The 25,401-nt window shown below is 42.6% G+C and overlaps 1 protein-coding gene across 1 annotated transcript in view; it reads right to left on the bottom strand.

Annotated features, from left to right (window-relative positions):
- Positions 1-25,401, bottom strand: part of aldh1a2 (aldehyde dehydrogenase 1 family, member A2) — an 80,785-nt gene that overhangs the window by 17,296 nt on the left and 38,088 nt on the right. The window contains exons 5-7 of the mRNA XM_078427391.1: positions 14,362-14,423; positions 12,077-12,205; positions 11,835-11,948 (exon numbers count right to left, since the gene is read on the bottom strand). Coding sequence (XP_078283517.1) covers positions 11,835-11,948; positions 12,077-12,205; positions 14,362-14,423 — 305 coding nt within the window. The remainder of the gene's footprint in view (positions 1-11,834; positions 11,949-12,076; positions 12,206-14,361; positions 14,424-25,401) is intronic.

Here is a 25,401-nt window from a genome sequence, read left to right as displayed (position 1 = left end):
GAAAGGTAGCTCAGGTTAAGTCTCAATTGAACAATGGCTGCAAAGAAAAGCCTGGAAGCACAGACCAATGAGCCTAACATCAGTGGTGGTTAAGTTATTATGGTAGATTCTGACTGACAGAATCTACATGCATTTGGAAATGTAAGGAATGATTAGGGATAGTCATGGGAAATCATGTCTCACCAATTCAATAGAGCTTTTTGAAGATGTGTTGGAAAAAAACTGCAGATGCTGGTATAAATCAAAGGTAGACAAAAAGTGCTGGAGTAACTCAACGGGTCAGGCAGCATCTCTGGAGAGAAGGAATGGGTGATATATCGGGTCGAGACCCTTCTTCAGTCTGAAGAAGGGTCTCGACCCGAAACATCACCCATTCTTTCTCTCCAGAGATGCTGCCTGACCCGCTGAGTTACTCCAGCACTTTTTGTCTAGATGAGCTTTTTGAAGAGGTGACCAGGAGAATTGACGAAGGTGGAACAGTAGATTTTGTCTACATAGATGTCAGTACGGCCTTTGACAAGGTACTGCATGGTAGGCTGATTTTTAAACATTAGATTACACTGGATCAGGGAGAACTAGCCTAATGGATTCCTAATTGGCTGAAGGACAGGAAACAGAGTTGTAATGGTTGTTCTTCAGACAGGAGAACTTCTGATTGTTCTTCAGACTGGAGGCCTGCAATAAGTGGTGGACCACAGGAATCGGTGTGGAGTTTACTGTTGTCCTTATTTGTATTAATGATGTGAATGTAGGTGGCATGACACTACAATTGATGGTATAATGTACACTGAAGAATGAAGAAAGTTAGCTAAGGTTACAATGAGATCTCAATCAACTGAGCCAATGGGCCAAGGAATGTCAAATGGAGTTTAGTTTAGTTTAGTTTTGTTTAAAGATACAGCGCGGAAACAGGCCCTTCTGCCCACCAAGTCCACTCCGACCAACGATCCCTGCACATTAACACTATCCTACACACACTTGGGACAATTTACACATACCAATCCAATTAACCTACACGCCTGTACGTCTTTGGAGTGTGGGAAGAAACTGAAGATCTTGGAGAAAACCCATGTGGTCACGGGGAGAAGGTACAAACTCCGTACAGACAGCACCCGTAGTCGGGATCGAACCTGGGTCTCTGGCGCTGCAACTCCACCGCTGCGCCACCGTGCTGCCCACAGAAGATGCGAGGTATTGCATTTTGGTAGGACCAACTAGGGCAGAACTTACCCAGTTAATGTAAGTTGCCCGAGGAATATTAGATGCCCCGAGAACAGAGACTTAGCTGCAGAAACATAGTTCCCTGAAGATAACACAGGTAGACATGTTGGTGAAGGCATTTGATATGCTTCATCAGTCAGAGTATTGATTGCAGGAGTTGGAGCATCATGTTAGCGCTGTACAAGACACTGGATAAGGCAACATTTGTAGTATTGTGTATAATTCTGGTCACCGTGCTATAGGAAGGATGTTATTGAACTGAAAAGGGTGTAAAAGAAATTATGAGAATGGTACTGGGTCGTAATGTTTTGAGTTATAACAAGAGGTTGATAGGCTGAGGATGAGGAGTGACCTTATTGAGGTTTCTAAAATTATGAGGGGCATAAAGTGGGTGAATAGCCACAATCCTTTCCCAGGGTAGGTGTGTCTACTGCTGGACGGCATAGGTTTAACATGGGAAAGGAAAAGTTTTACAGGGAGCTGAGGGGTTATTTTCTTGCCACGGGGGTGGTGAATATGTGGAATGACCTGCCAGAGGAAATGGTGGACGGGTACAAATATGACATTTAAAACACAATCAGATAGATGGAGAGCAAAGCTTTGAAGGATACAGGCCCATATGGCACTGGCTCCCTTACGAAACTTTATCGGCATGAATAAGTTGGGACGAAAGGTCTGTTTCTGCATTGTACAGTTCTATGACTCGAGTACAATACATGGGACATGTTAAATGGCAAATGAATAACTTTTGAAATGCCATCATTTTTGTAAATGAATATGGAAATCCCTCCCTGTTTTCTCTCCCTCGCCCAAACTTCTTGGCAATTCTTTGGCTGAGGAACTCATTCCTCTTCTCAGTTTCCAGCCAACCCAATTTCACCAAGTTTCATTTCGTCCAAATTGCAAATAGGTTCCCAATCAACAGGTTTGTGTTGATCTTTAAAATTAGCGTGGTATCACAAAATGCTGGAGTAACTCAGCAGATCAGGCAGCATCTAGGAGAGAGGGAATGGTTGACGTTTCGGGTCGAGACCCTTCTTCAGTGATAAAATTAGCAAGCTGTGCAGTAAGTTAAATCTTCATCTAGTAACTAGGGACGCAGTGAAAGGACAGTATATCAGATACATGGTTCTACTTTATTGGAACCAGTGTCTACACCTTGGTTGTTTGTCCATGAGTCAATGATAGAAAACTGTCAGGTTGAGTTATCATATCATATCATATATATACAGCCGGAAACAGGCCTTTTCGGCCCTCCAAGTCCGTGCCGCCCAGCGATCCTCGTACATTAACACTATCCTACACCCACTAGGGACAATTTTTTTACATTTACCCAGCCAATTAACCTACATACCTACATACAGCCGATACATGGCCCACTTTAGTCTTCAGTAAAGATGATTTCCAGTGTATCCCCGTCCCTATTAATTTAAAAAGCCCACCGATACATGAAACATTTTCTCATTTTCGTACGGATTTAGCCAGACATCAGCAGAAAAATAAACTATGCATTATTTTGGAAAAATTCTAAAAATTCTGAAAATTAACTGCAAAAGGAATGGAGCAGCAAAAATATTTTTAAATGGCAAAATAAAAAAATGGCACGTATCAAAACCTTTAAGAAGCCTGTTGTGATGTTTGTGATTTGTGATCAACTTCTCAATTGGGTGTTTGACATCACCACAGTCAGGGATTCAGGTTGGAGACATGGTAACATTAGGAACAGCATTAGGTCAGTTAGACTTTGAGCATCTTCTGTCACTGAATGAAACTTTGGAGTTATGGATGGGGACACACTGGAAAACTCAACGGGTTCAGACATCTTTACTGAAGACCAAAGTGGGCCATGTATCGGTCCAACTCAACCTGATAGTTATCTGTCATTGACTCATGGACAAACACACAAACTGTACACAACTGCTTCCAAGAAAGCAGGACCATGTATCTGATATGATCATCTCCATTATATGAAATGATTATCTCCATGATTCCACCTTTCCGCTCTGTCTCTCAACACCCTCACCTAACAAAAAGAAAAATCACCGAGAACTGAAATCTTCAGTTAATTCAGCATGCACGGTCTTTGGGTGGGATGGGCGGGAGAGTTGGGGACGGAAATCAAATTCCATTCCTCTAAGTCCTTTGCGTAAGAAGGTACCTCCTGCCCTCGCATCACCTTTTCGTATTCAGCCTTTCCTCTCATTTCCACAGTGGGTCACCGCTAACCACTACTTTGTTACTTAAACTCCTTTCCACGTGACGGTTCTATCCTGACTGAGCTCCATGTAATTATTGAATATAAATGTTGAGTGATACAGATAAAATTGGTCACCGAACCACTGCCCACAGGCGGGCCAATGGCCTGAACCCATCTGGAGACCAGAGGGTCCCACACTGCACATTATGTCCCCAAATATTTACCCTTGTGCTCACAAACAATTTGATTTTCAATTCTCCCACGGTCCATTTTTTCTTTGTTGATAAGGATAGTGTTGTTTCTTAAATGGAAAGCAGAATTTACTTTATTGCAATGAAATTTAAGCATCGCAGCTGGCAAGAAACGTTGGAACATGACATCAAGCCCAGCCGTTTTCTATTTAAATGTTTAATGATCTGATGCCTCGTAAAATCAAAGGGAGTAATTCCTGCATCTCCACTTGAAACTGTGCAGCGTCACTGCAGTCAACATGGGTAGAACTTGGAACCAGCAAGCTTTGAACCAGGCAGCACAGAACAAGGCCATTCAGCCCAGTGTGTCTTTACTCACTCTTTGCGACACAATTCCAAATTAACCTCATGTTCCTGCTCTCTCTTCTCACAAAGACATCCCGTAAAAATTCAATGATCTCCGTCTCAGCAGATCCATAGGTAAATGGACATGTGTGGAAAGGAACTACAGATGCTGGTACTTACCAAAGACAGACACAAAGCGCTGGAGTAACTCAGCAGGTCAGGCAGCATCTCCGGAGAAAAAGGATGGGTGACATTTTGGGTCGGGACCCTTCTTCAGACCGAAGGTAGAGGGGAGGGAACTGGAGGTAAGAAAAGGCCAGGACAAAGCAGAACCGGTAACAGATGACCAAGGAAAGGTGGAGCCCATAATGGCCCATTGTTGGCTGGAGAAGAGGTGATAACACAAGGATACAAGGAGGCAAATAATGGAACTAATAGGATGATGAGAGTGGGAAAGGGTGGAATGCAAGTGTTACTGGAAATTAGAGAAATCAACGTTCATACCACTGGGTTGTAAGCTGCCCAAGCGAAATCGGAGGTGCTGTTCCTCCAGTTTGCATACAATTCCCTTACATTCTGGCAATGTAAAGTGATATTCTTTGACTAATAGCCTTTTGCATCTCGTGGACAAACATTGTTCTAAAAACGCCTCTTATTTTTTTTCTGTTATTTTGTGGCAATAATCTAGGCCTAGAAAATCCTTTGGGCTGCACCGGATTTTTTTGTGCGGTTTGTGGAATTTGACCAAAAAACCTGATGGAGGCCAAAAAGTGCCGTGAGATTCAGGATCTGTCAGATATCCAGGTATGGGCAATGATACACAGATACATGAAGGCCACTCAGCCTGCTCCGTGACATCAAACAGCTCTCCATGCTTGCTCACCATCACCAGCACACAACTCCACTGTGCATTCAATGCCTGTGAGCAGGAACTGACCCCGAGTAAAGGACTAAGGTTTGCCGTAGCATTAAAGGCACAACCCCGTCCTGGTGAATACAAAATGTGGAAAGAAAGAACTGCAGATGCTGGAAGGATGAGGGGGGATCTTATTGAAACATATAAGATAATTAGGGGATTGGACACATTAGAGGCAGATAACATGTTCCCAATGTTGGGGGAGTCCAGAACAAGGGGCCACAGTTTGAGAATAAGGGGTAGGCCATTTAGAACGGAGATGAGGAAGAACTTTTTCAGTCAGAGGGTGGTGAAGGTGTGGAATTCTCTGCCTCAGAAGGCAGTGGAGGCCAGTTCGTTGGATGCTTTCAAGAGAGAGCTGGATAGAGCTCTTAAGGATAGCGGAGTGAGGGGGTATGGGGAGAAGGCAGGAACGGGGTACTGATTGAGAGTGATCAGCCATGATCGCATTGAATGGCGGTGCTGGCTCGAAGGGCTGAATGGCCTACTCCTGCACCTATTGTCTATTGTCTATTGTCTATTGTTAATGCACAAAAGAACACAGCACTGAAATAACTCAGCAGGTCAGGCAGCATCGCTGGAGAAGATGACGTTTCGGGTCAAGACCCTTCTCCAGATTGATTGTGGGGCAGAGCGGGAGAATAAGCTGGAGACGGGGAGAGGCAGGACAAAGTGAGGCAGGTTATAGGTGGGCAGAGGCGAGGGGGGTTTGATAGGTAGATGTTTGTAAAAAAAGGCCAGGGATAAGAGCAGAAGGCGTGAGACAGGATTGAAGAGTTGCAGATTGTGAAGCCAGTGAAGATGAGAGTAGCAGGGGGATGGGGGATGGGAGGTGGAGGTGGAGGGGAGGTGGAGGTGGGAGTCTTGGGTGGGATCCAGATTGGGGAGGAAAGCGGGGGGGGGGTGAATTGGAAGGGTTAGTTAGAGGTTAATACGGAGAAGTTTTTCCTTCTTTAATGTTTAATTTGTTTTAGTTGTAGTTTAGTTTTGGAGATACAGCACGGAAACAGGCCCTTGGGCCCACCGAGTCCACATCAACCATTGATTTCCTGTAAGAAGGAACTGCAGATGCTGATTTAAACTGAAGATACACAAAAAAGCTGGAGTAACTTAGAGGGACAGGCAGCATCTCTGGAGAGAAGGAAAGGGTGACGTTTTCGGGTCGAGACCCTTCACCCTTTCCTTCTCTCCAGTGATGCTGCCTGTCCCGCTGAGTTACTCCAGCTTTTTGTGTATCATTGATAAACTGTACACTGGTTCTATCCTTCACTTTCGTGACAATTTGCAAAGGCCAATTATCCTACAAACCTGCCCGCTTTTGAAATGTGGGAGGAAACCGGAGCACAGGGAGAAAACCTACATGGTCACGGGGGAACGTACAAACTCCACACAGACAGCACCCGAGGTCAGGATCAAACCTGGGTCTCTGGCGCTGTACGGCAGCAACTATACTGCTGTGACTCTGTGCCGCTCAAATTGGTATTGTTTTCACCAACATTTTCGGAAGCAGAATGGAGAACAGCAGAGAAAAGGATCCCAGAGTGGAAGAAGGGTCTGAAGAAGGGTCTTGACTCAAGTCATCACCCATTCCTTCGCTCCAGAGTTGCTGCCTGTCTCGTTGAGTTACTCCAACTTTTTGTGTCTACCTTTGGTTTAAACCAGCATCTGCAGTTCCTTCCTGCACAACCCAGAATGGAGCCGACATCAACGAGAGAGCATTGCATTTTGTTGTCTCGGTTCCAGTTCCAATATTAGCACAGATCGAGAAAGAAGAGGGAGTGGAGAATCGAAGGAAGAGGAGAAAAACTGCGGAGGACATTAACTGCGGAAGTATTGGCTGCTTCAACATCAAGCAGAAATGAAATTGGGACATTTGTGACTAGATGTGAAGAAACATCATACATCAAGCGTTTTGTGTCCACAATTGCAGGAGAGGGGTTAAGAAAAGCTTCTTTAGCTTGTGCCAGTTTTAATCAATTCTTGCATTGGCTTCAGTTTTATAGACATTTGTATTGGTGAAGGAAAAGCAGGCTTTGTGGATAGTACATGAACTGTCCCCCCCAGGAGGATTAGCAGGAGAGCTCACAGTTCCATTTAGGGCCACTGAGATCAAAAATAAAGAAAGGATTAAGGATGAAACCTCCAGATGTTGCAGGCAAACGTCCATGGAGAGGTTGCAACATCACCATTATTTACAGAACAAATTGAACTCAACTGAGATTTTTGTAATGTACTACAATCTCCATCCCTCTCTTTCCGTACAAAAACCAGAGGTATTGTTATTGGTATCTGACAGGACTACCCCACAAAGATCACACATTTTACACGGATAGATAAAAATAAGGGAGACTTTTCTGCTCATATATTTAACAATGCTATCCATCACTGTAGTTGTATATATATATATGTGTATGTATGTATATATATATATATATATATAGGGTTATATACTGTATGTATAGGCCTGTTTCCTTATAGATTCTAGAGTCACAAAGCAGGTAGCAAATTATAAGCAAAGATCTTCAAAGGGTTTGTTGCAATTATACTGGTCTTTGGAAAGGCTTCAGCTTGAGGACTGGGACTTGAGGAAAGGCTGACTTGCTTTAATGGGAACGGAGCAAAGATTCACTCAACAGGTTCCAGGGATGGTGGGTGGTCACATGAGGAGAGATTCAGAAATTTGCCACTATACTCTTTAGTGTTCATAATAAGGATGACATCTCATGAGCATATAAAATGTTCTAAAAGACTGGGCGCTTTAGATGTCGGAAGGATGCGTGCCCACACTGAGGAGTTCAGAACTGGGTCGTACAATTTGAGAAAAGGTAAACTATTTAGGACAGAGATGAGGAGAAATGTCTTTGTTCAGATGATGGCAGACCTTTGGAGCTCATAAGGTCATTAGGTGATAAGAAATAGTAAAATTAGGCCACTCGGCCCATCAAGTCTACTCCCCCATTCAATTATGGCTGATCTATCTCTTTCTCCTAACCCCGTTCTCCTGCCTTCTCCCCAATAACCCCTGACACCCGTACTAATGAAGAACTCTTTCACTGTTGCTTTAAGATAAAGCTTGATATGTTTTTGTGCATTGTGGGACAATGGAATATGGGGACGGGGTTGGATAATGACTCCGAGATTAGCCATGACCCAGGTAAATGACACAACAAGCCTGCTCTTCTTTCTTCCATTCTTAGGTTTGTTAATTGTGAGGTGGACGATGTTGTGGCAGTTATCAATTGAAGATGGTCCATGAAAAAGGAATGCCATTTTGTCTTGGAATTAAGAGAGGCAGAAAAAACACTCAAACAGATCTTTGCAGAAAAGAAGTGCAGCATTTGACAATGGAGCAGGTCACAGGCAACCCTTCCATAGTGTTGGGCATGCGGTGAAGACTCTTATTGTCTGATAGATGTACTGCCTTGTGGTGTTCCTGTCAAACCAAATGTCTACTCTGTGCAAAGCAGTTGCTCTGAGATACTTGGATCATAACAGGAAATCAAAACCCACAATGGACAAAGTTTACAATGGCTGAATGTCACAGCAACCATCTGTGTTTTTGTTTGGCTCTGTGAGAAGGGGTTTTAGATTTTCAATTTTTTTTTCCTGGAATCAAGATGTGTACAGGTAATGGAAAAACTAAACTTGACGTAAATTGCACAATATTAAGTTCGATATTTCCTGAAAACAACAACGTTTATAATTGCATTGGAAATCAAGAGCCATTTCCAACCATATATAGCTGTAAAATACCATCACTTTAAAACTCTGACAGTAAATGAGAAGAAATAAAGAAATCTATCAAACTTTTTTTTTGTTTCTGGAATGATTAAGACATTTGATTTTGGCTTTTACATTGCAAGCAGCTGCTGTGTGAATACACTGTGCTGGATGGGAAGCGTGGTTTATTCTGATCATCAAAGACTCATCCCTCTAGATTAAATGACGATGGTGATTAGATTCTTTTTGGAGGCTGCTCCACCCTATAAAAGTTCCAAATTTACAAAATGTCTCTATTCCATCAATCTCATTTCACCCTGTCATTCATTTATTGCCCATTTGAATGGCGATCAAAATTTCCATTCAATATATAAATCCCCCAATGTGCCCCCCATTTGACCATTCCTTTACTCACTCTCTTTAGACATTATTTTCATCCAACTTCCTCCGTCTTTATCATCCGCCGGGGAAGCTTTGACGATCTCAGTCCTACCCTAGAACCCTCTCTGTAAACCGCCTTTCTATCACCCCCATCTCGAGCACGACTGATCCCTTTGATCTCATTCTCAATTGTGATCGGTATTTTCACAACTGCTTGCATCAATTCTCTCCTTTCTGAAACATTAACTGCATTTAAGGCAAGCTGTTACTTATGACGGAAGTAGAGACTGGAAATATTTTTCTTCAAATGCATAAAATGTCACAACTTCTTTCACACCAGAGTTAATTTTTAAAGAAATTCAACACAATCCGTTTTCACTTGAAGGTTTTTGGATTCCTGCCCATTAAGTATTTCCAACCATTCCAGGTCTGCAACAAATCTCTCTTTTTTTTTTCAAGTTTATCTTTAGTATTCTGACTGCATTGGGAAAATCAGAAGCCAAATTCCCAGCGATGTTCTATACATTTTAAAGTACTTCTCCTTCCAACTTTGATTCATGTTGTACCTTGGTGTCACTAATCATTGGGGTACCACTTTTTAGCTGTGCCCGTTTGAACTGTGAAGCAGATGACCACAAGATTTCCTGAAATATCCTGACACAAATACCAGTCAGCTTGGCCCTGTCCTGCCATGACACGCAACAGACCCTTAGTTCAGTAAAAAGGTGCAGTACGGGAACATCACCAGGCCACTTCTCAGTGCTCAGTACGTCTCCACATGTGCAAGACAGGATCAGTCAACGTCAGCGAAATAGAGATCAAACGCCTACATCTTGATCGTTAATGCCTTGTCAAAGATAATTAAATCTGAACTCGTTCAATACTGCACAGCTGGACGAGTCAACTCAAACAGTGAACATTTAATCTCAATCAGGCACAATATTACAAACTTTAGTGAAGCAATGCAAGTTGATTGGCAAAAAAAAAAGAATGAGGCAGTGGCTGCCTGTGCTATTGTTGTATGGTATAGTGTGCTGTGGTGTGCTGTGGTGTGCTGTGGTGTGCTGTGGTGTCACCGAGATTGCTGGGTGGGTATAAGGAAGGGGAAAGCTGGAAAAAAAAGAGCAACATCTCAGCAGATCTTTAAGCAAAGGGGTCTGTAAAGTGGGCGCGGCGTATCAGGCAGCTCACATTCATGAGAGGAGTGTTACCTCAGCTGTGGCACTTAGTCAGGGACAACCTGAAACAACAATCAACCAACTCAACGACAACCCGAAGCCCTAGTCTCCAGGACTGTGGCACCAGAATTCTTCAGATAGTTCAGAACAAGAAAAGGAAGTACTCATCAAGTACTCAAGCACTCTGATTTACACTGAGTACTCATCTATCCTTTGACATTTTACATTGAGTACTCATCTCTCCTCGTTTCAGTTTTCATTGGCCCTCCAGCTTGTTCAAGCACTCAGTGAGGTCAGTGCCTGGTTCAAATTCACACTCGGTCTCCACATCCCTTGTGTGTCTCCAGACCTCTTGATCCATTTAACATCCAAAAACACCTCAGTCTCTATGATTGAGCAAAGCAGCCTCTGTGATTCAGCTCAATAAAAGAACAGTCAAGGCCTCTGGGATTGTACTTGGTGAATAACCAAACGCAGTGGAATGGGCTTCCACAACTTCTAGGTTGTACCCGATTCTCAATGTAGCGGCCAGCTTCTCGTCTATATCAATTAGCTCCCAACATTTGAAGCCTTTGGGGGTTGAAGTTGAAAACGCCCCTGACTCTCCTGACGTTAGCCCCTTTATTATCCTGTAACTAGGGTCCTTTGTCTTTTTATTTTCCGCACCAAGGACACAGCCTTTCAACATCAAACCTGTCAAGTTTCAAAAGCTTTATCTTTTGGTGCGATCATTTCTAAATTTCCAAGAATACACAATCTCTTGACAAATCTCCATGAATAATGACAATAGACAATAGGTGCAGGAGGAGGCCATTCGGCCCTTCGAGCCAGCACCGCCATTCAATGTGATCATGGCTGATCATTCTCAATCAGTACCCCGTTCCTGCCTTCTCCCCATACCCCCTGACTCCGCTATCCTTAAGAGCTCTATCCAGCTCTCTCTTGAATGCATTCAGAGAACTGGCCTCCATTGCCTTCTGAGGCAGAGAATTCCACAGATTCACAACTCTCTGGCTGAAAAAGTTTTTCCTCATCTCAGTTCTAAATGGCCTACCCCTTATTCTTAAACTGTGGCCCCTTGTTCTGGACTCCCCTAACATTGGGAATATGTTTCCTGCCTCTAACGTGTCCAACCCCTTAATAATCTTGTACGTTTTGATAAGATCTCCTCTCATCCTTCTAAATTCCAGTGTATACAAGCCTAGTCGCTCCAGTCTTTCAACATATGATAGTCCCGCCATTCCGGGAACTAACCGGGAATGACTACTTGTTTTAATTGCTCCAATGCAATCTCATTGCTGGAAACTATATCACTGATGCATGTGTTAGCAAGAATTTATTCTTTTTGATGAATCATAACATTCTGTTTTTCTCCAAGAAGGTATAGCAGTTGGTAGCCAGACGAGCAACAGGATAGGACTTAAGTGAATGTTGCCAAATGCAGTTGATGCAACACAGGTAATCCTCTCCAGAATAACTAAATTAAAGATTTGTTCTTATCTTACATATCCCGATCTAACTCTGAAGAGCCAACAACAGCTTAATACCATTTAGAGACAATAAATAAACGTTAAGAACAATTTCTCATTTCTATATGTCACCATAAGTATTCGTTAACAATTTACTAGGTGACATATACAACCTATTGACTGATGTGTGATTAGTATATCTGTGAATGATTCTACCTCAGTAGATCCAGTGAAGGCAATTTTGTCGACGTCCATGTGAGATGCAATGGCTGCACCGGCTGTGCCGCCAAATCCCGGCAAAATATTCACTGCCCCCGGTGGAAACCCGGCCTGGGGAAAAAGGATCAGATGAAGCAAGCTCAGTTAAAAGGCAGGTGTGGAAATGACCAGTGCAACTCTGCTGGCTCTCATGACTTGCATTACCACAGGCAGCCAAACATAAAGCTAAAACGGCCCACCTCTTTGATGAGAGCTCCCATGTAGAGGGCAGTCAGTGGTGTTTGTTCCGCGGGTTTGATGACCACTGTGTTTCCACAACACAACGCTGGAGCTATCTTCCACGCAAACATGAGGAGGGGGAAGTTCCACTGTTGGGGGACGGAGAACAGGGAGATCATTAAAAAGAGGAAAATAACCCCATTCTGCTCACACAGCTGGTTCTTGCCCAAGACCAACTGCACCACTTCAAATTCCACGCAGGACTTTGATAGCATTATTGACAGAACTATTTACACAAATCTGATTCTTAACGTTTACCAGATTCCAATGGCATTCTCCTCCTCTTGTTCACCCATTTATTTTAAACAGTTTAAAACTCCCACTGAAGGACAAGGAATGTTTACATCTGATCCAACAAGAATCCCCACCTTTACTTTGGAAAAATAGAGCAATAAGATGATACAGCCATTTATTCACAAAATGCTGGAGTAACTCAGCAGGTCAGGCAGCATCTCAGGAGAGAAGGAATGGGTGACGTTTCGGGTCGAGACCCTTCTTCAGACAAATCAGTCAATTAAAGATGATACAGCCACATCTGAGTAGGAAAGAACTGCAGATGCTGGTTTAAATCGAAGGTAGACACAAAATGCTAGAGTAACTCAGCGGGTCAAGCAGCATCTCGGGAGAGAAGGAATGGGTGACGTTTCGGGTCGAGACCCTTCTTCAGACTGATGTCAGGGGAGGGGGAGGGGGCGGGACCGCACTAGAAAACCACACTAGATCTTGTAGAGCGTGTTTGGTTATGTTTACATTTTTAATAGCCGGATCCCATTGTGTATTCTTTGCACAATGTGAAGACTCTTGTCATGTAAATATAAATGGACATTCCCACAGAATCTATTGTTTGCAGATTGCTCCATTCACAAGCAAGCACTTAGCATCCCCCAAAACATTGATTGCTTTGCTTTTCACGGACGTTGCTTGACCTACTGAGTATTTGCAGCATTTTGCAGTTTTCATTTCAGATTTCCAGCATCTACAGTTTTTGTTTCGATTTTCATTTAGAAACCATTTTGCGGTCTCCCTCTAACCTAGACATCAAATCAGCAACTGGCTCCTTGCCCTCAACTCTCTGCTTCTCAGCCGAGAGTCAGGAGAGGAACTATTTACCCAGGGATAACGTGCCCCCCCCCTGCCTTTCTCCCCTTGTTTCTGACGTTCCTTAACTTCCCATACGAATCTCTCAGGTGTGGCTGCAACAGCAGACTCAGGAACATGAAGGAGTGCCAGACTCCTTTCATACAGTATTGGTTCTACCCACATAGAGAGGTTGCAACACCGTCAACCCATGTAGCCGGATTGCATTAGTTTACTCTTTTTTTTTACAGATCACCTTGTTTTCAAGATGCAATTTTATAAACAGAAGTCTTTTGAGGAATCAAAAATAAAACAGAAAGTTTTGTTTTATTGCTTCTGACTGGAAGTGACCTTGAAGGCATCGATGCTTGTGAGATGATAATGAAACAATGCTTCATTGTCCCATTCACTCCTAACTAAAGAAGCTGAAAAATCAGTCAATTAAAGTGTCCTAGCTCTTGGTTTGAGATATTAGAATCATTTTATAACTAATTATTTAATTATTTTTTTAAACAATCATTTTAATGCTAAATTGTATCTGAAAGAAACAGGCAGGAGATGTGATCTCACTGTTGGTTAATATTGGTGCCCCAACCCCATACGACAGCACATCTCCCAATTGACTTAACAAGTGTATTTGTATTGATATACTTACACATCGAGCATATCTACCACAAGGACCCATTGTACCTCCGAGGCAATATGGGAGTAAGGGAATGTTTTAGAATATATTGTACATTTAATCTAGAGTCCTTGTGTAAAGAAACTCAAGGGGTTTTGTTTGAGTTTCAGATCTCCAGCATCTACAGTTTTTGTTTTGATTTTCACTCAGAAATCATTTTGCCGTCTCCCTCTGGCCTAGACATCAGATCAGCAACTGGCTCCTTTGTCCTCAACTCTCTGCTTTTCGCCAGAGGTTTATTTGAGTTACAAGAACACAAGGTGCGTGCATTACTCTTGCTGATACATGCAGTAAGATTTAGCCAAACCTATGAATGTTCAACCATGCTGTCATTCATATTCAAAGGATCATTATTGAAGGATGATGAGCACAAAATTGTACTTTCATGTTAGGGGTGATCAAAAAATAATGACCACTTTAAAACCACTGTTCTGCAATAGTCTGCGGTGTTATTGAGAACACCTCCTGCCGATGAATAATACTCACAGGGATGATCTGTCCACACACCCCTATGGGCTCATGCCTTGTAAATGTGAAATAATCTCCATCTGCAAGAGAAGTCTGCAATTACTCATCATTCTCATTTAATTTGGGCACACAAACATACCATTGAGTTCTGGGCACATTAATCAACGTCCGCGAAAGAAAGAACTAAGAGACAAACGCTCTTGACAAATAAATTTAAATTTAGATCTAAAAGAAGGTTGTGCAAGTGCTTATAGTGCATTTAAAATGTTGGCTGGAAATTGACATTTAAAGTTATTTTAAAATTATGTTTCGACATTGTTTATACAAAGAGCAACCATTTATACACTTCTTCTAAGTTCCGTATTTCTCTTATCTACTTCCCTCCTTACAGCTGTTCACAGTCTGAATAAGGGTCTCAACCCGAAAAGTCACCCATTCCTTCTCTCCAGAGATGCAGCCTGTCCTGCTGAGTTACTCCAGCATTTTCTGTCTATCTTCGGTGTAAACCAGCATCTGCAGTTCCTTCCTACACATAACAAATACCTTTTCCCTACTTCCTGGGACAGAATTGAGTCAAGCCTTAAGGTTCTCGTTCCGATCTTAATCTGTGGTCAGAGTTGGTCACCAGCAGAAGAATGCCAATTGTTCAATAAATGGCATATCTATTATCTCTATAATAAATAGTAACAAATATTTGCTGAGTGTGCATATTCATCTGACATTGTTAGTGGCATGCACAGTGGTCAGAGAGAAGGATTTGGACCTATTACCTGCCAATGGAGAGACATGGAATAAACATCAGATCATTTATTCTTTGCCCTAACCTCAGATAGTGAGAGATAAGACGCAAGACCATAAAACAAAGGGTCTGAATTAGGCCATTCAGTCCATCGAGACTGCTCTGCCATTCAATCATGATTGTTCTATTTTTCCCGCTCAACCACATTCTCCTGCCTTCTCCCCCGTAACCTTTGACACCCGTACTAATTCAGCTCATTTGTGATAAGCACATAACACCTGAAATCATTCTTACCTTAAAAGTACCTGTTTATCAATGTTTACAAATGCAAACCATTGTCCCAATTAACTGTGTGTCGGTATTAGATGAGGCATTATAAATTCAACCATATTTTGGAAATTTTCATGCAATGAAATTCATACTAGAATTATTTTTAGATTTAGTTCAGCTGGTAAGTGTTTATGTAACTAATCTATACACATGTTTTTCCAATTAATTTACAAGTGTGAAGGTGTCACAGCAAGAATACTGGAGGTAGCATGCAAAGCCTTGAGTTGTGTCCAATTGGCCACTGTCCATCTCTCAACATGTTCCAGGCCTTCAAGTGACAAGAGCTCATGTATTTTGAACGCTTGCACGGAGCTTTGTGTGTTCCTGTGTTAAAGTGGACTCCTGTTGGCTGATTAGAGCAATTTAATCCTTTTACTTTGTGCCTGCAAAGTAAGTTATTTCTCTTTGTCAGTTCATAAACAATGGGGGGGGGGGGGGAAAGACAAACCTTTGTTGTATTATAAAAGGCTTCCATAGCACTCAAAATGTAGAAACAAGGAACTGCAGATGTTGGTTTTCACAAGAGAACACAAAATGCTGGAGTAACTCAGCGGGACCGGCAGCATCTCGGGAGAACATGGACAGGTGGCGTTTTGCGTCGGGACCCTTCTTTAGATGAATCAACCTGAAGGGTCCCGACCTAGCACATCGCCTGCAGTCACATTACAGGCACAAAGTAAATGATTAAATTACTTTAATCAGCAAAGAAACTAATCAGCCACCAGGAGTCCATTTTATGATGACCTGCACATTTGATGCTGGCCTGCAGAAAGTTACATCAGAGTTGCTCTGTGATATTCCACAGTATAAGTCTCCAAACACACAAAGCTCCGTGCAAGCGTTCAAAATACATGAGCTCTTGTCACTTGAAGGCCTGCAACATGTTGAGAGATGGACAGTGGCCAATTGGACACAACTCAAGGCTTTGCATGCTACCTCCCAAAGATTCCCTGCTGTGACACCTTCACACGTAAATTAATTGGAAAAACACGTGTATAAATTAGTTACATAAACAGTTACCAGCTGAACTGAATCTAAAAATAATTCTAGTATGAATTTCATTGCATGAAAATTTCCAAAATATGTTTGGATTTTCATGCCTCATTTAATACAGACTCACAGTTAACTGGGAAAATGATTTGCATCTGTAAACATCGATAAACAGGTACTTTTAAGGTAAGAATGATTTCAAGTGTAATGTGCTTATCACAAATGAGCTGAATTAGAAAAGGTGTCAGGGGTTTTGGGGAGTTGGCAGAAGAATGGGGTTGAGAGGGAATGTTAGATCAGCCTTGTTTGAATGGCAGAGTAGACTTGATGGGCCAAATGGCCTAATTCTGCTTCTATAACTTCTGAACTTATGAATTAGCATGACATAGCTGGGAAGAAAATATTATTGGGCATTTTTGTTTATTTTGCAAAAGCATCGGGAGGAAAGATCCCAGAGAAATTATCTTTTTTTTTTCGATAGTCATTTACTGCACAGAGTTAAAATTACATGATTGCTGAGGCCCTTCATAAATCTTAGCTTCCTTGTGGTACTGAGATAAGCGTCTACATCCTGGCCCATTTTTCTTCATGCTGTCAACAGCTCAAACCACTTAATTAAAATATTTCTTTCAGAAACAGAGGAAAATAGGCAGAAAATAACTGAAAAGATGTCAGAGTGCAGCATAATTCTTTGTGATTTTATAATGCACCACTCGAGATGGGTTCTTTCCTTTAAATGCTTCGATAAACAAATCCCATTCTCACGCCCAGTATGTCAGGGTGAGCAAGAGAATGGCACAGTGAGAAGGTATAAATCACGGCCTCAGAAATGATTGTGTAAATGCTAGTGGGAATACACACATCACATGCATGTCAGATTGGAACGGAAATCCAACAGTTATCTGCCAATGGTTTAGAAATGACAAAAAAAACATAATTTTCCGAGCAGTTTTAAACATGGGGAGGTCAGGGGGCTAATGAAGCATTGGGGCAGGAAATTCTCCCATTAAATTACAACAGAGATATTCTTGAAAATAACAGAGTCGAGTTTTGAGAAAATGACTCATTTCTCAGCACTGATGTTGCGTTTCATTATCAAAGAGGCAAGAATAGTTGCATGTTTGAAAGTGATGATTTCCCAAAACCTTTTAAATATCCACCCACTTGCGAGTTTTTCTTGAACTGTAATTATTTCAGCTGGACACAGATTATTCAAAGATTTATCATCGGCCATAATTCAGACGACTCTGACTGTACAGACATCTGTCCTAGTTTCACGATGCTACTATTCCAGACTGACGGATTCACTGCATGTGCGTTTTGTAAAGTATGGCTGCATCTCCACTCCCACTCACCCAAACATCATAAACTGGCAAGGCATCTGGGCCCAGACTCTGTCATCATTTATGGCAGTTCTTTAATGTGTTTCCAAGCATAGATGCCCAATTCAGAAAGGCAGAACTGCTTTATTGGGACCTGCAATTCACTCTGATTAAAGATTCAATCAAGTGCTGCTTTTTTTTATCTCAACTCAAGAGGATTTAAAAGACAAATCCTGTTAAACTACTGCTCACTAAATGATGATGTTAAAGAGTAGCGCTTTTGACTTGGATATGTGTAAGGTGCCATGAATACCAAACTTACAAGGACAAATGTATAAAATCATGAGAGGAACAGATCGGGTAGACACACTTGCCCAGATTTGAAAGACTACTCTTGCCCAGAGTAGGGGAATCAAGAACCAGAGGGCATAGATTTAAGGTGAACGGGGAAAGATCTTATAGGAATCTAAGAGATAACATTTTCATACCATGGGTGGTGGGTGTATGGAACGAGCTGCGGGAGGAGGTAGTTGAGGCAGGGACTATTGCAATGTTTAAGAGGCAATTAGACATGTACATGGATAGGACAGGTTTAGAGGGATATGGGCCAAACACAGGCAAGTGGGACTAGTGTAGATGGGACGTTGATCGGTGTGGGCTAGTTGACTGAAGGGCCTGTTTCCACATTGTATGACTCTATGACTAATACAATGGAAAGAAACACACACAGGCAATTGCTAGAGAGGTGATGTTTGTTGGTCAGCTTATCTCTCATTCTACACCTGCACAGAAATGGAGATGATTTGCCCAGCACCTGACCACACCCTCCACTCATCAGTCCTTCCGTTTCACTGAAGTCACCGTTTGCTTATGTAGTGCCTCACAAACATTTGAATCATTTATGTAAATGTTTTGTTTCTTTCTTCTATTTAACTAAATGTAAATGTTTTAATACAATCACGTAAATGTTTTAAAATCAATACTTTACTTTCGACTTTACATTAGACTTTAGAGAAACAGTCCAGAAATAGCCCCTTCGGACCACCAAGCCCACGCTGACTCCGTACACTAACCTACACACACTAGGGACAATTTTACAACTTACCGAAGCCAATTAACTCACAAACCTGCACGTCTTAGGAGTTTGGGAAGGAAACCGGAGCATCTGGAGAAAATCTACACGGTCACAGGGAGAATGTACAAACTCCATACAGGCAGCAACTGTGGTCCGGATCAACCCCGTGTCTCTGGCACTGTAGGGCAGCAACTCTACCGCTGTGCCACTGTGCTGCTCTCAATTTTTAAAAAGGTTTTGTTTCTTAACACACTTGCAATCAAAGGAATCGTTTCCTCTCTAGAACTTATGTGAGAAAATAGATGGGGCGTGGACTTTGTACATTTGCTAGTTGTTTTAATATATGGGAACGTAAGTAGTAGTGATCACTAAATTGTCAACAATGGGATGTTTTACCTGATAGAAAGATCACAGTACATGATGTGGGACAACCATTTTGGAGGTAGACACAAAATGCTAGAGTAACTCAGCGGGTCAGGCAGCATCTCTGGAGAGAAGGAATGGGTGACGTTTCTTTTCGAGGCACTTCTTCAGACTGATCCATCAGTCTGAAGAAGGGTCTCGACACGAAACGTCACCCATTCCTTCTCTCCAGAGATGCTGCCTGACCCGCTGAGTTACTCCAGCCTTTTGTGTCTACCTTAGAGTTTGACCAGCATCTGCAGTTTTCTTTCCCCACAACCATTTTGGAAGCTGAGAAGCTTTATGTGGTTCCAATATCCTCTGACGTTTCAAAGCAGTGTGTAATGTTGCCTGTGGTTTATAAAGATATTTAATTTCCCCAATGCATGTAAGCCTAGAACTTCATGTGCCCCCTACTGGAGTACAGGGAGGTGTTGTTTGGGTGGGACAACAGCTCCTTTGTTCACTGTCATAGTGAATGAGGCCGGAGGCTTTGGTACTGAAACATGCACCGGCCGCTATTCTTCCCCCTAGCACCGGTGTGGCATCACCAGCCAGATCCCAGGGGGCAACACTACAGTCTAGAGTTGCTGCCTTACAACGCAAGACACTGGCATTCGATCCTGACTACGGGTGCTTTCAGTATGTAGTTTGTATGTTCCCCCAGTGACCGTGTAGGCTTTCTTCGGGTCCACCGGTTTCCTCCCATATTCCAGAGATGTGTAGGTTTGTAGGTTAATTGGCTTCAGTTGAAATTTCAAATCGTCCCTAGTGTGTAGGATAGTGCTAGTGCAGGGGTTGGTCTCTGGTGGGCCGAAGGGCCCGTTTCCACGCTGTATCTCTAAGTCTAAAATCTAAAGTGTCCATGTGCTCAGCTCTTCAGTCAATGCTGACGCCCTGATCAGGGTGAACTTGTGCTGGGAACAAGATGGAAAAGAGAAAGCATAGTCGCATGGAAATTTCTCAAGGAGTGCTTTATTACTGAGGCTTTGTTCTCTGATTTTGTTTTTCCAATATATTGAAGCCTAAGACTAGAAGTTCCCTCTCTGACAGTAATCAGTACTGGACAGGCGGCACGGTGGGGCAACTGCTGGAGCCACTGCCTCACAGCACCAGAGAAGCAGGTTCAATCCTGACCTCAGGTGATGTCTGTGAGAAGCTTGCATGTTCTCCCTGTTTCCCCTAGGTGCTCCAGTTTCCTCCCACGTCCCAAAGACGTGCCAGTTGTAGGTTAATTGATTTCTGTAAATTGCCACTAGTGCATGGGGAGTGGATACGGAAGTGGGATAACATAGAATGAGTTAAATGAGTGATTAATGGTTGGCATGGACTTAGTGGGCTGAAGGACCTGTTTCCATGCTGTACACTGCAGATGCTAGATGACGAAAAAAGACACAAAGTGCGGGAGTAACTCAGTGGGTCAGGCAGCATCTCAGGAGAACATGGATAAATAAAATGAGTTTGTACAGATTTAAAATGTTCCTGTGGCATAGAATTCAAAGCACAAAAACTGCAGTTGACAAAGTGAGTTGGTCCATTGTTACCCCACAGTTGCAGAGGGGCTGATCTGAACTCAATTATATTAGGTATCTACTCTTGTATTATCAAACACATCAAACACATCAAACACATCACAAAGACAGCCTTCTTCCACCTCAAAAACATTGCCCGTCTCCGTCCATCCCTCTCCTCCACAGCTGCAGAAACCCTCATCCACGCCTTCATCACCTCCCATCTGGACTACTGCAACAGCCTCCTCTATGGCGCACCCTCAAAAATCATCAGTAAACTTCAATACATTCAAAACTCCGCTGCCCGTCTACTCACCCACACCCCGATCCGTGACCATATCACCCCCGTCCTTTACAAACTCCACTGGCTCCCCATCCCCCAGAGAATCCAGTACAAAATCCTCCTCATGACCTACAAAGCCCTCCATAACCTGGCCCCATCCTACCTGACTGACCTCCTCCACAGGCACACTCCCACCTGCACCCTCCGCTCTGCTGCTGCCAATCTCCTATCCCCCCCCCATCCGGTCCAAACTCAGATCCTGGGGGGACGGGGCTTTCTCCATCGCTGCTCCCACCCTATGGAACTCACTACCCTAAACCGTCAGAGACTCCTCCTCACTCACCACATTCAAAACATCACTGAAGTCTCACCTGTTCAGTACTGCCTTCAACCACTGAAGGTCACCTCACCTTCTGTCTCCTTTCTCTGTTCGTTTACTTATTTATCTATTTATTCACTTCCCTATGTTCTTTAAATCCCTGTAAAGCGTCTTTGAGTGTATGAAAAGCGCTATATAAATGTAATACATTATTATTATTATTATTATTATTATACAGTTATTGAAGCAAATAAACCCAACATTTTGGTTACATTTTGGTCACCATGTTATAGGAAAGATGTTTTCAAGCTGGAAAGGATTCAGAGAAGATTTACGAGAATGTTGCCAGGACTTGAGGGCCTGCGGGATAGGGAGAGGTTGAGCAGGCTAGGACATTATTCCTTGGGAGGAATAGAGGAATATAAACGCACATAATCTTTTGCCCAGAGTAGGGGAATCGAGAACCAGAGGACATTGGTTTAAAGTGAGGGGGGGAAAGATTTAATAGGAACCTGAGGGTTCAGGTTTTTACACAAAGGGTGGTGGGTGTATGGAACGACCTCCCAGAGGAGATAGTTGAAGTAGGTACTATTGCTATGTTTAAGAAAGATTCAGACCAGGTACATGGATTGGTTTGGTTTAGAAGGATATGGGACAGACACAGGCAGGTGGGACTAGTGTAGATGGGGCATGTTGGTCGGCGTGGGTAAGTTGGCCGAAGGGCCTGCTCCAAGCTGTGTGAATCCATGACTCTATGACTCTAACATGAATATTAGCACCTGCCAATACTAGACACTGGTTAATTATTTACACGAGATACCAAGACAATGCAAACTTGTTTTTACTTGGTTATAATTATGTGTTGCATGTGGTCAGTTCAAAGTTATGCTGCTGGTTTTGACTTGCATTCTAATGAAAAGGAATATGATTTCATTCTGATTTAGTTTTCATATTGAAAAAGAAGAGAATATGCCAACAGAACTTGCTTTTCCATATTTTTTTGAAACTTGATACAGTACTAAGTTTTATAAAGTACCCAGGAGACTAAACATGTGATCCTACGATTCATATTAGCTACATTAATATAAAATTGTAATAACTTGTATTGAAGTGAAATAAGCATAGCTCCAAAATCAGTAAAATGGGCAGGTCTCACTCAACTGTAAAGTGCATCTGACATCTCTTTGGAGATAGTATGATGTGTAACAGTAAAGGCACTAAAATTAAGGTTCTTCTGCCAGTTTTCTGTCAATCTGAAGTGATTTCAGATGTTCAACACAAATGTGGCACACAGAGACTCGGAATGAAATCAAGGACAGAACTGTGTGCAGTGCAGCCAAGCTCTCTGATTATCCTGTTAATCACATGGAGGAAGAAAGGCTTCCCTTTCATGTCGCTCGTTGGAAGGTCCCCAAATGCTTCGCAACCAGTGAGGAATTCCTAAAGTGACAGCACTGATGTAATGTAGGAGAAGCAGCAACCAACTGGCACACAGCAGGCTCCCACAAACTGCAACGTGATCATGGCCACAGAGCCTATTTTGATAACATTGATGGAGGAATCAATATTTTCTTGGTCAACTTGAGAGAACTCCCCGATCTTCTTGGACCAAGTATCCTGGAAGTTTAATATCAACCTGGGAAAGTAGGTCAGGTCTTTATAGAAACAAGTATGGAAAATTATATTGCAAAATAATGCCTTTTTTTTGGTGGTTAAATTCCATGGCTTCTTTTAAAACGTAAAACATATATTTAATTACGAAAGGTTTTGTTACATATATAAGATGTAGCATTCGAATCCACATGTGTTTGCAACAGCAGAGAAAGCCAGAGCTTCACCCCTGATGAATGCCGTCTTTCTCCTGATTGATGATTTTGCGTCAATCCCCAGTTTTTCCTTTCCCTCACCCATGTCTCCGTGTATTCTTGCTGCAGCTGAATAATATTCACAGCGGCTTCAAGTAACCAGCTGTGACAGTGGAGAGAAGAAAGGATCGTTCAAACTGGGTCCCAGAGAACATGGCCTTGCTTTGACTGTGATTCATGCTGGTCCCAAGACTCATTTGATCGGCTTGCAGATGGATATTAATCTGCAAACTGCCAATGGGTCTCGGCAACAGATATTTTATTGATCACAGCTTTGATCTGAGTGCCTCCACTGCCAGGGATCAGCAAACAAACACGGCATTTTGATGGTAACAGGCAGGAACTCTCACAGGTTGACGCGGAGAGGTTGTTTGCAGGTAACGGGATGCCTGGCAAGTGGGAGGCTTCCAGAAGTGAGATGGAATGAGCTCAGTACCTTCATGTTCCTGTTGGAGCGAAGGTCAAAGCTGGGAAAGTTCAGAAACTTTGTTTTTTGAGGGACTTTAAGGATCTGGTCAAGAAAAAGGAGGCAGATGTCAGGTGTAGTCAGCTGGGGTCAAGCAAGACCCTTGAGGAATATAAGAGATGTCAGCATACATTTACGAATAAAATTAGAACGGGAAAAGGGGCCCATGAAATATTCCTGGCAGATAGGAAAAAGAAGAGTTCTGAATGATTGTCCATGTATATTGAGCAAAAGGGTAGCTAATGAGAGAAGGTTCCCTGAGGATCAGGGTGTAATCTATGTGTGAAGCCTTGGGAAATGAATGAGATGTTAACTATATACTTCATGTCAGTATTTAATATGGAGGACATGGAAGTAGTGTATTCAAGGCAGTGAACAGAGGTATCCTCGAGCATGTGAATATTATGAAGGAGGCGGTGCTGGAAGTCTTGAAATGCATAAAGGTGGATAAATTCTCAAGGTCTCACCGGGAGTATCTTCGGATGTTATGGGAAACAAGAGAGGAAATTGCAGGATTCCTTGAAGAGATTTTTCTACATTCATTAGCCACCGATGAGGTACTGGAAAACTGGAGATTATCGAACGTTGGCCTTTTATTTAAGGAGGGCAGCGGGGATAAACCAGGGAGCTACAGGTCGTCAACTGGAAAAGTTATTAGAAGGGATTCTGAGGGACAGGATCTACTACCATTTGGAAAGGCAAGGGCTGATCCAGGATAGTCGCATGGCTCTGTGCACAGGGAATCATGCCTCACAAATCTCAGTTGGGTTTGTGAAGAGGTAATCAAGAGAATTGATGAGGGCAGGATAGTAGACATTGTCTCTTGGCAAGGTCCCACATGGTAGACTAGTTTGAAGGTTGGAACACATTGAGTTAGTTATTTCTTACAAAATTGGCTGGGTGTTAGGAGGCAGAGGGTGGTAGTGGAGAATTATTTTTCAGATTAGAGGCCTATGAGTAATGGTGTGCCACAGGGACCGGTGCTAGATCCTCTTTGATTTGATGTAACTATTAATAGTTTGGATGAGGATGTAGGTGACATAATTAATAAGTTTTCAGATGACACAAAAATACAGTGAACAGTGAGGAAGATTGTTTAGGATTACGACAGGAAATAGCTCAACTGGGAAAGTGGGCAAGGGAAGTGATACATTTTGGGAAGTTAAAGCAGATCATGACATCCACAGTGAATGGCTGAAACCTGTGGAGTGGTTTAGAACAGTGAGACCTTGGAGTACAAGTATATAGTACCTCAAAATTAGCAGCAGTGGAAGACAAGATGATGATGAATGCATTTGGTATGCTGACACACGTGCCCTAATCAGCCAAGGCACTGAATGCAAGAGTTGGCACAACATGTTCCAGATGTATAACACAATGTTTAGGCTGCACTTGGCGTATTGTGTGCATTTCTGGTCATTATACCACAGGAAAGATGTAACTAAGCAGGAGAGGTCGCAGAAAAGATTCACAAACATGTCGTTTGGATTGAATGGCTAGAGTTATTGGGAAAGATAAGTTGGTTCTGCCTTCTCTGGAGCTTCGAAGGTTCATTGGTGACGTGATAGAGGCATATAAAATGATGAGAAGCTCAGGTAGTTTAAATAGTCAGAGTCTGCTTCCTGTGCCAATGGTGTGTAATGCTAGAGGGCGGAAGTTGGAAGTGAGAAGGAGGAGGTATAAAGGAGTTCTGAGAGGTAACATTTCACACAAAAGAGTAGCTGGCATCTGGAATGAGCTGCCAGAGGAAGTGGTG

The sequence above is a fragment of the Rhinoraja longicauda genome, chromosome 33 (assembly GCF_053455715.1).
Source record: "Rhinoraja longicauda isolate Sanriku21f chromosome 33, sRhiLon1.1, whole genome shotgun sequence".
Lineage (NCBI taxonomy): Eukaryota > Metazoa > Chordata > Chondrichthyes > Rajiformes > Arhynchobatidae > Rhinoraja > Rhinoraja longicauda.
The sequence above is the reverse complement of the archived record's forward strand: the minus strand, read 5'-3'. Positions and strand labels throughout refer to the sequence as shown.